The following is a 13,920-nucleotide window of genomic DNA, read 5'->3' as shown; positions in this document are numbered from 1 at the left end:
CCTGTTTGGAAATCTGGAGCTGGCTGTTTTCCAGTGCAACATCTTTGGGTTGAAACCTCCCAGGCTGCTTCTGTCAGCTCCAGTTTTTGGTGTGAAAATGTGTCCTTTAAAAAAAAAAAGATGTCTGCAAGAATCAGTGCTGTTTCACTATATTCTGGAAGCAGCAGCTTTCTGGCTACCACACTGTGGTCATGTCAGCACCCTGAGTCTAATGGTGTCTCAGGGACTGATGGCCAGGAGTGGAAAGGTGGGGCAAGGTGTAAGGATGTCCCCAAGGAGGCCCAGCCTTCATTGCTGGAAGGGAGCCAGCAGGTGCCTCCCAGATGGATATTGCTGGCTTGCCGGGGGATCACCACAGCCCCCTTCTGCAGCAGGACAAAGGACATCCTGGTGAAATATCCTGTCTTCCTGCCTAGGAAGTGTTTGCTTCCAGAGCTTCCTCTGGTTTCCTTCTGGCATTTGGGATTGGTGATGTGTTACTTTCTGGGACATGTTCTCTGTGTATCACTTGGGGTGCAGATGCTTGTCACCAACCCAGCAGCACCATGGTGAGTGCTGGCCTCTTGCAAAGTGTCAGTGTCACCTCAACAGTTCTTCCATCCACTTCCCTTGGTGTGCCATTGTTTTCCTCCTCCTCACCCTGGCTTCTTATCCAGACTTCAGCCAAACCCATCCCAGTCTCCTGCCCTTATCATGTCATTTGTTCCATTGCTCTGAGTCATGGAGTTGACAGTCCCCAGCTTGCTGTTCCTCCCTTCATCAGTATCAGCTGTAGACAGGGTAGGGTGCCACAGGATCTTCCAGCACTACCTGAGCAGCTTTTTAATGGGACTTTTGAATTCTCTCATATGCAATGTGTGCAGAACCACCCCAAAAGCAAGCTCTATCAGTGGAGGCAGAACATGAAAATCAAGATGGACAGCTCAAAGTCAGCTGTGTCCTGGGGAAGGTAACCAGCTATTAAGAGTGATGCAGTTTCTTCCTTAGAAATAGGTAAATAAACAAAATAATTGCACATGTTTATTGGGATATGTGTTAAAATGTCAAAACATTTTCACCACAATTATGCAATAAACTGAGCAACTTTATAAATATGCCTGGGGCTTTTCTGCTCACTTATTCACTCTTTGAAAACTCTATATGAAAGTCAGTTATAAAACTGAATTTGCAAATAAAGCTGTACAAACAGAGCTGGATTTGGGACAATAGGATGAGTCTGGAAAAGAAGCCTGTGGGAAAAAGGTAGTTTTGTTCCAACCAAAATGGAAAATATGCATATTTTAAGGACAAAACAAAACAAGCATATTTTGAGGAGCTGCTTTTTTTTTTTTTTCTTTTTTTTTTTTTTTCTTTTTTTTTTTTTTTTTGTGAAAGCAAGGTATTTGATGAGGGTATTTTTTTATTTTTTTCTGCCTAGAGATCTCTCAATGTTTCAAACTGGGGTGAGTTCATTGGATGGCTGCCAGTGTAGTGATTGCCTGTGAGGCTCCACTTGCCCTCTGAAGAGAGGCTGGAGAATTGGAGCTTGTTCAGTTTTGGAGAGGAGGCAGCTTTGGGTGGCGATGGAGATGAACCCAGACTTTTCACAGTGGTGCATGGTGGGAAGACAAGACAACAGTGAAAAGTTGATAAAGGAGAGATTCAGATTAGATGTAAGAGAAAACATTTTTACTCTTCTCCAGAGAGGTTGTGATGTCTCTGCCCTTGCATATTTTGAAGAGTTGGATGGGTAAAGCCCTGAGCCCTGATGTGTTCCCATAGCTGACCCTGCTTAAAGCAGGAAATTGGACAGAGACCTCCTGGGGGCCCTTCCAACCTGAATTGTCCTGTGATCCTATGAAAAATTCAATCCAATTTTGAAATAAAAATATCAAAATACATAACATTTTTTAAAAGCTGCAATTTAACCAATTGTTGAGTCATCTAAAGGACAAAAATATATAAACTTTTATTTATCAACCTTTTAATAAAACGATATCTTCAGAGAATTCTGGGTTCCTGCTACTTTGATTTTTCAGACAGTGAAATGAAAGAGATTTTATAACTTGGTCAGTTTTTACTATTTTATTTCTCTCTTGAGAGGAGACTAAGTGAACTTTTTCACATTCTTTGGATTCAGAATTTGAAACTTGACACTGTGGAATAAACATAAGCAAAATTAGGTTTCTTAAGTTTTAGGACTAACTTGCTTAAAATGAATGTATTGCTTTAAAGATTGTGTATACACTTCTATTGTGACAGCTGCTTCCCAATAAGTGACTTTTTCTGAGAATTCAACTGATTCTTTACTGAGACAGCTTCCAGAAGGAAAGTGAATAGAACATGTGATGCAATATGGAACTATAAAGCCCAAAGGTTGTAATCTGCTGTCTCTGAAGAGGTGGAGTGACAGGAGATAAGACAACTAATTTTTCTGCCTTGTGGCTCTGATGTGGTTATCCTGCTGAGTATTGGATTTGGATTTTGGTCATTTTATTATCAGGAAAAAGCTGACAGGTTAGTTTCAGAGAGCTAAAGCAGGTAGGATGAATTAATGTCTAAGACGAGGAGCAAGTAGTTTAGCTAAAATAAAGCAGTAAACTTTGGAAGTACCAGAGGCCTGGAACCACTGCAACAGGAGAAAACATCTTAGTGTTTTGTCAGAAATGCAGCAAATACTGACTCAGGCTTTTTTTTTTTGCTGGGATGCCTTAACTGAACAATGTTTCTTCTCCTTGCAGGTACTATGATGTGTCGGGCAGACGCTACACTGTTCAGGAGAACCAAACACCATCAGTAATCTGCCCCCACTCTTATGCTCTCCCAGCGATATCAATGTCTACTGCCTCACTACCAGCAGCACTTAGAAAGGTAGGACAAAACTAAATATATAATAAATGTAGATATACACAAACACACTTGCATATATCATGAAGATGTCTATTCTGAAAACAGAATTCAACACAAGGTATAATTGTAATCTTCCTTTAAAAGAGCTGTGTTTGAAGTACTGGAAAATTTTCAAGTTAATAACATGTACGGAAATAAGGAAGGTACATAATGACTGTAGCTGGCATGAAGAGACAAAAAAGAAAATGGCTCGAGGAGATCTTCCACATGCTCCCACAAACCATATGGCTTTTTCCTTTTGTCCATAAAAAATATGTAAGCCAAAGTAATAAAAGAACAGCATCTATGTTTCTACAGTTCCTCACTTAACCCGTACTGTTTTCTCCATAAGTTTTTTTCCCAGAGAAGGAGGAATGGCTACACGTTTGCTTCTAGTGTTCATTTAGCTCGTGTGGTGTTAGTCATTTGCTTGGCAGCAGTATTACTGCATGGAAGCAAGCTAGGGAAAATGCTAATTACTCCCGTTCTAATGTGAGAACTTAATTTCAGATTGCAGACAAAGTTGTGCAATGCAATTCTTGTCTTTATTGTAATCTTTCTGTGGAGAAATACTATTTTTCCACATTAACAAAAGTACTCAGCAGGCCAGTAAATGAAAAGGCTGCTTTCTTCTTGGTTGTGGAACTAATATTCATCTGAATGTATTTGATGAAGGCTCAAAATATTCTGTCTTTAAAACAAAACATTTATTTTTCAGTTTTCTCAAGCCAGCACATCTCATTTACTCATTTCTGCATTTGGAAAGGACTCATTGGTCTTTAGCTCAATACACAAATAACAAAAACCCCAAATATGTCTTTTGGTCCCATTCAGGATTATAGTTCTATTGATAAATCCTGCAAAAAGATCTCAGATCTTTACAAAACAGCAAAATGGCACATTTAGTGTGCTGGGATGACATTGCATTGTAGTAAAGCTAGCTGGGAAATTGGCTTTCCAACAGAAAAAATTGCTCTTCACCCTATTGCTGTCTTGTATATTAGCTTCTTGCAAGGACTTCTAGAAAAGCAAGTTCGGTATTTTTCAGTGGAAAGAATGGGAGGGTTCAAATGTTGCTTAGAAAGTTTGGAGTTGGCATTCAGTTCTTTTGGAATAATTTGTTCATACTTCCAGCTAAATTAAACTGTAGGGGTGTCATTTCTCTAACCTGGAATCAATCCATTTTTACTAAGAACATTTACAGCCTTTTAAATGAAGCTTCTGAAAGTGAGTGAGACTTGGCCACATAATTTTATACTTTGATGTGTAACGCAAAAGTCTGATTGTTAGATAAATCATAAAAATCAAGGAAATCGCCTAGGGGGTGTGTGTGTGTGTGTGTGTGTGTGAATTCAGCAGTTTCTTTTGTATTGGGATAATCTCCTAATGTGTGTAATAACACAGTCACCTGCTGATGACAGATGGTTTATGGGGATTGGGACTTAAGGAAGCCCTGCCTTCCCTCAGCATTTCTTGTGGGAGAGTGGTAGAAAACGGTGCATTAGAAAACATAAGCTGCTTGCATCAGGCTCCTCTCTGTTGCTGTTCTTTCTATGGAAATCTGTTCATAAGCCTTTCAAAGGTAAATGTACTGAGTAGAGTCTTGCAGAATAATGTGCCCAGACTAATTTGTTTTATCCTCTGTTTTTGCCTAATTCATATTATTCCCTTTACCTTGGGTAATTAAGAACTGAATCCAGCAATGACTAAGACAAGCTCTCCTACATTCTTTTGTTTAATTAAATAGTCTTCCTACAAAACCTTGCTTATCAGTCTCTGGAGCTCTTAACATTTTGGTTTTGTTTTCTGGGGAAAAAAATGTAATTTGATTTTGCTTCTTTTCTTTTTTATGGTAGTGATTATTAAATGATGGAGCTCACTTTCACCTAGATTGCCTTTCACTCTTAGCCAGTTCGTGCCCTACTAGTCAGCAGAAGATCTAAAATGGCCACTCCCTTAATGGTTTTCTTTACCTTCTAAAGAAAAAGCTGTCCCCAGCGTATTCCAAGAACTTGTTGGACTGTCTCCTTGTATTTATTTTCCAACAAAAAAAAATTAATTTCAAGAAGTAATTAAAGCCATCAGGTTCTGTCCTTTTGAATGCTTCCCTTGCATGATCAAAAAACTTGACTTTTCTCCACCCAAAAAGCTAGTCTATAATAAACTTCTATCTTAGAATGCTCTGGTTTTCCCTTTTCATCTTCTTCCAGGATTGTTTAACAAATCTTCATCTTGCCTCTTCCTGTACTTCACAGCAACTGTTCTCCACATACAGTGCAACTTTGTTGCTCTTTCTTTTTGTTTGACTTCATAAATAGTGATGGTAAACATTAAAAAATGTTTAAGAGCACTTGCTTGATAGCATTACTCAATGAGTAAATGTTGTGTCGCCCAAATTATAAGGCAAAAAGAATTCCTTTCACTACATCATTTTCTTAGGAAAAGAGAGGCATCCTTCTATAACAATATTTGTTTTTCATCAAATACTTCTGATGTTGATTCAGATGTACTTCTGGTTCTATACAGATTGCCACTTTCTTTCCCCTTGCAAGGCCATCTGGAATCTATAATTTGTTTGTTGCGAGCTCTGGATTGGAAAAAACAAAAATGTCAATTATATAACAATGAAAGAGAGATTTCAGAGTTCTCTTATCAAAATGCAAATTGCTTATGTTTATTAAGTCATGGCACGTAACTAGATCTATGAGAAATTAAAAATCATACAAATTTGAGTGTATGTTTCATTTTTGTGTTTGATCCTCTTATAGGCCATTCACTTAAAGGTTGGACTCAATTATCTTTGTGGCTCCCTTCTAACTCAGAATATTCTGTGATTCTGTGTGATTCTTGACGTTTCTAGTCCTGTGCTATTTAATGTGCAAAACGTTTGTTTCATGAAATTGAAGATTAGCTGTTTTTCTTTTGGTATTTTGGCACATAGACATTTGATAACACATTATTAAATATTAAAAAGCCCTCAGAAATAATTTCTAGATGTCAGATCCACAAAATACACTATTTCTAGATTCCAAAACTCAGATTTATTCCTTTTCCCAAATGATGCATTACATCATTGGTTACATTTTCCAGTTTCACTAATTGAAGCTGAATAGGAGCATTTGGTATACTTGAATTTGTTTGCAAGTAAAGGGAAAATAGCTTTTTTAGATTCCTGTTTGTATTTAGAATGTCTGTGTGGATTCACATTGAGGATTGCTTGAGCTGTCATATAGCCTATACTGCATGAAGTACATAGCTGTGGCCATGATTTTATTATCTGGTTTTTATATCTTTTAGACTTATTAATAAAACAATGTGGCCATTGTTCTCACTATGAATGAAGAAACAACTTCCTGAATGTTTGATTAATTTCATTCTCTTTGGAGAAATAATAATTCAATTTGAGAACCAAATCACTGATAAAATGTGTATTTTGCAGTCGTGTAGCTTCAGCAGTGACAAAATACTGATACCAAAGGTGGAGTGTCCTACCTGTGCTATGGCAAACTCAAATGACCTTAAATTATGCAGTTAAAGACAAACAGGTGTTAAGCTGATAGGTTTCTGTATAATTACGCTGAAAGGCATTTATTCCCCTAGAGAACAATTTCAAATTTACATTGGCTTCTGCTGATAGTAAAATGAGTGAATGAAAATAGAGTTCTTAATGCTTCATTATTTATATATTTCCTGTGCATTAGAAAAAAATCTGGACTTTAAAATTCCAGAGAGATATTTAGGCTTCAACATCTTTTCTTCTAAGTCCCATTGTGTGCTCTAAGGCTGTCTCTGCTCTTATATTCAGGTGTTGATTAGTCATATTTTCAGATTTATAACCAGGTACCTGTCTAAAGGTTTCTCAGGATTCTCCATCTAGATAAGAGTTCTCACACCTACTTGCTACCTGAACACAGCCACTGCCTTTCACACAAAGATTCAGTTCTATAACATGAATATTCATCGAAGGAAACAGGGTGGAGTACTTCTAACACCCAGGTGTGGCTATGGAAGCCCATTTTGATTCTGTGTCAAATTACTGGATTAAATGAGTTTATTCTATCGCTGCCTTTGCCATATTCCTGAGACAGCAGATATGCAGATCCCTAATTCATCCTGCTCTTTTAACTCATCTTTCAAGATGATAGTTCATCAAGGTCTAAGATATTTTCATGTTAGGATTCCTCATCTGCTTCTTTAATTTCTGTCTGCCTTGCTTAGAGAAATGTTAGCGAGACATTCAGCCTAGCTGGTCGTACTGCGTTTTCTTACAGTGGTTTCTTTTCTCAAGAAATAAAAAAACCTAAAGTCTGTTTGGGATCCGTGGGGTTACTAAATTACCTCCCAGAGTGATGTTTAAATGGTAGAAACAAAGCATTTTGTATTGTCAGTTGATAAACTTCCATATCAAGTCAGTGTAAAAGCAGGTGAGTCACTTTCCAGAGTAACAGACAACAAAATTGCCAGTTCATGGATAGGTGAGAGGAACCTGTCCAGAGGAGAACAAGTCGTTGCCTTAAGGTTCACCCCAATTTTTAATAGATAAGGCCTTTCAGTGGTTAACCAGTCTCCTCCCAGAATTTGAGACCGAAAGAAGAGAAGCCTCCTTCTCCAGCTTGGAATCAGAAAGCTAAACAAAACCTGGTAGCCAAGGTCCTGCAAAATGAGTCATGCAGGGGCTGAGGGTGTGGGTTTTCTCGAAGGAGAAAGAACATCCACAATTTCAGGAGAACACAAACCTGCCTTGTGCAAAGACTGAAGGGAGAAGAGGAGGAGAAATTGTATGACACCGAAGCATCTTTTTCTTTTGAGGTGAAGGGAAGTTACAGGAAGGCAGTCACCTAAGAGAGGCCTAGGTGAGGCAGGGGGCTGGGTTTCTCCTTGGTTTTGTTTTCTTTTCTTTTTTTTACATTCTAGATAGGTCCTCCCTCATCTGTTTGGAATAGGTTGTATCTTTCCAGATAATTAAATGTTGCAGCAGGACAAATTTTTATTGTATTACCTGGAAAAAGACAGGAAAAAAGCCTGCTCAGTGCTGTCCTGCATGTCTGGATTCTTGCCAGAGTTTCTGTTTAACTACATTTATGCTCAAGTTTTTTTCCCCCTCTTCTTTGGTATAACTGTTGTGTTCCTTACCTGGTAAAATGACTGTTATTCCTCGTGTGGGAAATATGGTAAGGGTCACTCAGGATGGTTGTACGCCTCACTGAGAGTGCATGTTCAGTGCAGTCAGGTCATTGCTACCGAGTGGTGGTTCCAGCCACCATCCTTCCCCAAGTGTAACTTGTTCCCCTGAAATAATGGTCACACTTTCCACCTCCCTCCCAGGCTTAACCAGATGAATAATTTTCCTTTCCTTTTTTCTTTCTTTTCTTCCTTTTTACTTTTTTTTTCTACTAGGAATTCCCCCTTGCTAATAGACACATAGATTCAAAATCCCTTGATAATCCCTACACAAAGCTGGCATTTACTTACTCCCTTTTCAATTACTCATATTTGTGCTCACTCTGCTAGGGCCACTTTTTAATCATGTTGCTCCCCTTTATCATCCCTACAGAGGAGAGAGTAGCTTCCCATGTCTTAAATTCAAAGTATAACTTTTAAGTTCTTTATATAGACAGGTCTGCTTGCAAGACTCACCTACATGTGATGTGCCTCTGGTTCACTAATTTATGGGAAATCTGAATAAATACATTTCTTTCATTTAAATCAATCAAAAATACAGTAATAAATATTTTATAAGCTAGAATATGTATACTGATTTATTTGCATTTTTATTTATAAACATATACAGATATGTATATATGAGTGTACATTTAAATGTAGATACGACCTGAAGGATTTTTGGGGGATTTTTTTGGGATTGCTGTCCTGATGTGTTTGTATCAGTTGAAGAAAACAGTATACAGAGAGAATGGAAAAAGAACAGATGTGGTGAAGCTTGGATCACTTGAGAGTTCTTTGACAACATGCAGAACAGCTACATTGTTCATTGTCTGTATGGCTTTTAATAGGATGCTATTGTGGTAACCAGCACCGTAATTCCTTATTATGGTTTAAAATGTATAGGAAAACATGAGAATGCCATACTGGTTTCTCTAAGTCGGGTTTTTTTCCTTTTATCCTTTCAATGCAGTTTGTTCCTATTCTCGGGCTGCAACCATGATGTGATTTATTTAGTTCATAAATATATAATTCATAATTAAAAACACAACATCACTATAAACGTTAAGAAAAAAAGAAGAATTTAGCCAGGAAATGCAGAACTGGGACAGAATTTAAATGCTGACAATTCAAGTCACAGTGACATCTCCCACAATCACTTATATTCCAAGAAGCCACTGTATATTAAATTACTTGTCCACAGTGTTTGGTGAGTAGTGTTTGGTGAGTAGTGTCATAAACCAGTAAACTGAAATGGCATGGCAGATGTTAAAACCCATACAGCGCAGGGGGAATAATTTGAATATAAAAGCCTATCAAAGCTTTTTCTGCAGAGAGAATATTTAAGATCATGGTCTACAGGGACATAATGGCAGTGTTGACTACCATAAGTATATTTAACTGAAATTAACCCCAGCATGTCCAGATAATCTTTGTGTAGTACCACCTGCCAGCAAGAACCCACATGTAGGCGAGCTCTTCCTAAAGAACAGCACTGAGTAAGAGTGGAAGACTGAACTATGCTTTTGTTAATTCTTTCAGTTTTAATAACATATGTTACTGTCCTTTAACATAGCAGAGCCCTTATACAAGCAATTTACTTTTAATAGTGCATGGGTGCTGTTGTACCTGTAGGAATGCTGAATCAGGGCACTTGGGCAGTCAGCTGTAGTTGGAAGTCAGCATTGGTAAGGTTTTATTGCACTGATAGAACCTAGATACCATGTCTGTTTCTATGGAACAAAATAAAGAGAAATGTAATACAGATTTGTCTACATCAAGCCCATTTGCTTTTGGGCTGTGATAATTGCACATCCATTGCTTTACCTGTGTCTGTTCTTTGTTAAGGACTCAATAGGAGAAGGGAGGAGGGGACAAGAGGGGTACCAGAGAGGAGAGATTAAAAAGATGGCACAAAAGCAAGCTAAAACCCCAAAGCAAGAACAATTAATTATTTATAGATTAAATTCACAGCAGATAGGAAAGAAAGCTAACCCAAAAATGGAAATAAGAAGATTGAATAAGCAGTTTCTGTCATTTAAATGCTACAGTTAGATGATAAAAGGTTTGTGCTTTTCTAGGATTCTGCTGCAAGTCAGGTTGATTTTATGTCTCTGCTTAAAGAACTACAATTCTGATATTTGCATCTCTGAAAGAGTAAGGATTTCATTGTAGAATTGCCTTTCTAACACAATTGATCTGTCTGAGACACACGACAGAATTAAGGATTCCTTATTTTAGAGTATCCATAATGATACAAACCTTTGGCCAAGCATCATTCTGCCCAGGTTTCCCAGGACACGGCAAGCATTCATAACACTGCAGCAGAGATGCTCCGGATACAAAGATATGATTCTTTAACAGAAGAAAATGACAGGTGTCCTCAATCCAGCCATATTTGCTGATAGTGAAGACAGAAGAATCAAGCAACTAGTTACACATGCAGTGTCATACTCACTGTGTGGCAGAGAACCAAAATTCTGAGAAGTCTCGATGTCAAAAAGCTTGGGCATCAGGTCCACTATAAAACTATCTGATTATTATGATTTGGCTTTAGCCCACTGAAGACATGCTTATCCTTTTGTCTTCCAAAAAGTCTGGAAATCTATGGCTAATTACAGCACAAGAGAGGTTCTCAGCTATCCATGACAAAACCTCTCTGAGTATTGCTCAACAAAATTGCTTCTCTGCTTAATAAAATACTGTGCTGCTGACTAGACTGATGGCATCATGGCAATTTCCTTGTCGGTTAACTTTTTTTCCATATTCCTAGCTCATTATTTCTCTTATCCCCATTTGAACCACAAATTCATTTCAGTATTCACTTACAAAGGTTTCCATTTTGCTGTTTCCAACATGGCTTAAGACACCAACTCTCTTATTTCCTAAAAATAATATCTAGGTTAGGTTATGTCCCATTCTTACAGCTGGTTCAGAAGGACCTTGAAAACATCTTTTTCTCTTATATTTCTTCTGCTTTTTGGTGAGATTAATAGGAGAGCATCTAAGCTGTGGTTGATTGTAGGTGTACAAGACCACAGCTGACAACGATCATGGGCCTTAGAGAAGGGCAAAACACGGGAGGGAAGATGGTATGGAGTTATGTCTCATTTTCACAAAAGGAGCATATGTCCTGAAATATTGGTGCAGGAGGAATCTCTGTTGTAGTCTAATACTTTGGTATTCAAGACAACAGTGGATGTACTGAGTCAAGAAGACTCCCTTCACACCTTTAGAATATATCTGAAGGCAGGGATACCTGATGGACATCTTTCAAGTACCCACAAAGTTTATTGAGGATATTGTTGGGGTTTTATATGCAGTTAAAAACATCCAAACAAACTTTTATCAAACAACTTGCATGTATTTATTCTTGGCTGGCAACTTAAGACAGATCTCACTTGGACAACTCTCCTTCGGAGCAATTCAGTACATTGACCTTGATGCAGATAAAGTATAAAAAGATTTTGTTCAACTCTACATTGGATCTGAATCCTGAATAGTATGCATATTCAGCTGTGTTTGGAATTGAATTTCATCTGAGTTATTGCATGCTCCATGTAATATTGTGAACAGATTTAGTGGAAGCAGTGGATGAACACGTGTTTCTTTTAGAGAGGATAAATGATGGCCTAAAGTCATGTGAGCAGTGGTCCAGGAATGTGATAATGCTGAGGCTTCAGGGCTGGGCTGATGAATAAGCTACAGTCTCCCAAGCAGGGACAAAATAAAAGGTTTATCAAACCAGCACACATCTGCGCTTTGCATGAGTGAGATAATGTGGACAGCCACATACTCAGTGTGGTATTGCCCAGGGAAGGCAATGAACCCTTCATGCATTGCAAATTATTTAGGAGGTCTGTCATCAATGATCAAGCATTGACAGTACATAATGATTCTGGTAATGGTGACATGGGAGTGTGCACCAGGCAGTCTGGTATTATCAGTGACCATCCTTTATCTGCCCCACCTTGGTGTATCATCATGCCAAACACGCAGCTACATAGCATTTCAACATTGCACAGGTGTTACTTATGCTAGCATGTAACTTTTCCTTAGAATGACATCCAGCACTTCACTACTTTCTTCCCAAGGGTGTACTCCTCCTTCCTCTTTCCCTTGGTGAGTGCAGTCCTGTGAAGTTGCTCTTTGAATCACCAGGGGTTTGTTTCTGGCCTCCACGCTGGGCTGCTGTGCAGTGATCTGCAGTGTGGAGAGCTGAGGACTTGTTCTGCATCATGCTTTTCTTGTAGCCTTTCCACACTTGTGCAATGTGTTGGAATGGTTTTCAGGACCTTGGCAGCTGCCTCTGCTCTCTCCATGGGTGTGGCCCTCTTTCTCTTTTGCCATGCTACGTGACCAGGTGGCTCACAGTACATCTGAGCACCCTCAGATCTGAGGAGGTTGCGACACAAAGCTTTTGCTAATAGTCCATTCCTCCTGACCGGGCTTTTGCCACTTTTTAAGCTATATAATGCGTATGACAATTAGGAATGTGTGTATGCATACATATATGTGTAATTGCTCTGTAGTGCCAGATGCAGTGTAATAATGGGTTTGAAGAGGGTAGTCATGAAAAGCTTCATCTTTCTGGTTTTTATTGTCTCAAAAACTGAATTAGAGTGAATAAGCTGGAATGCTTCTTCACTTACCTCTTTCAAACAAGCACTCGACCTGCCGTGGCTCAAGATCTCCAAAAGCAAAGCATGATCCACTTTAAAAACCAAACTGCCTAAACTACTTTTTGAATAAGATTGTAAAAGACTTCTACTACAAACTAGTATTGTTCATATAATTTTCAAAATCACAGTGGGCAACATTTCACCAGATAAGTCTTCAGTTTGTTGTGGTTATAAATAATATTTAAAGATGTAAATAGAATGTAATGTTTTCTACTACAAACTTTGCTTTTTTTATGATGGAACTTTGTCATCATAATTTCCTCTGAATCATATCTTATGACGTGCAAATGAAAATTTATCTTCTTTTCCTCTTCTATCTTTACAGTTCTCCTCCCCCCCCCACTTTTTTTTTCTTTTCCTTTTACCAATTTGCTTTCTAGGATATATTTTCTGGGGGAAAAAAAAAGGAAAGAAAAAAAAGAATATTTGTCTCAGAGGAAAATAAAGATTTGAAAGTTTAACTTTTGAAAAGTCTGAAAAATCTGACAAACTACACCACAAATATTTAGCAACCAGAGTTCAGATAAAAAACCCACCAAGATCTGTTTTGGTTTTTTGTGTTTCCTCTGGAGAAATTTGTGATTTTAAAAGGCTCATCAGAGGTAATTCTGGATATTTTCCCTCCTTCTTCTCTGGGGAATTTTAATGGTTTTGCTTCTGGAAACACCAAGGGTATGTTTTTTGTCTGGTGTGTCAGTTTTTATTAGATAAATTTCTAACTCTTGGACCTGAAAAAGACTCCCACTTTCCAAACGTGGGAGGTGTGTAGACAGTTTGAAAGGGTTTTTTTCCAAGTGTCTGCCAAGCAAAAGAGAAGCTCCCCCTGCTTGTTGCTGGCTGCTGTTTGGAGCCTTGTGCACAGCTGGGAAACTGAAGAGCCTTGCTAGGTTCACTGTGTGGTCGGCTGGCAAAGCCTGAGAAGAGAGAAACGATGGAGTCACCTGCAGAGGAAAAGTGTAGGTAGAGAGAGAAAAACCATACAGAGCAGGAGAGATTTGTATTCTCAGCCTTTCCCAACAGGTGCCAAGAAGGCGTGGGAGGGAAGCGGTAGATTAGGAGCAGGAGAGGAGACTCATGCCTGCCTTCTGCATACAGGAAACGCTTGCTGTCTACCAGGTTTTCATGGTCGACAGCCACCTCCCTCCTGCATTCCAAAGCACCAACAAATAATAGAGTGAGTGTATGCAAAGGGGACTCCAAGAGCTGCTAA

The 13,920-nt window shown here is 38.6% G+C and overlaps 1 protein-coding gene across 3 annotated transcripts in view; it reads right to left on the bottom strand.

Annotated features, from left to right (window-relative positions):
* The window catches only part of LOC148224414 (uncharacterized), a 35,071-nt gene that overhangs the window by 13,735 nt on the left and 7,416 nt on the right, over window positions 1–13,920 (bottom strand). For 2 of the 3 annotated variants that reach the window (XR_015802537.1, XR_015802538.1), the window contains exon 2: window positions 2–13,624. Coding sequence is in view for 1 of the 3 variants with exons in the window: in XM_088161953.1 (XP_088018079.1) it covers window positions 2–104 (103 nt within the window). In the remaining 2 variants the exon portion in view is untranslated. The remainder of the gene's footprint in view (window position 1; window positions 13,625–13,920) is intronic. The other variant, XM_088161953.1, reaches the window with a different exon arrangement.

The sequence above is a fragment of the Sturnus vulgaris genome, chromosome 3 (assembly GCF_052056855.1).
Source record: "Sturnus vulgaris isolate bStuVul1 chromosome 3, bStuVul1.hap1, whole genome shotgun sequence".
Lineage (NCBI taxonomy): Eukaryota > Metazoa > Chordata > Aves > Passeriformes > Sturnidae > Sturnus > Sturnus vulgaris.
This window is presented reverse-complemented; position numbering and strand designations above follow the sequence as displayed.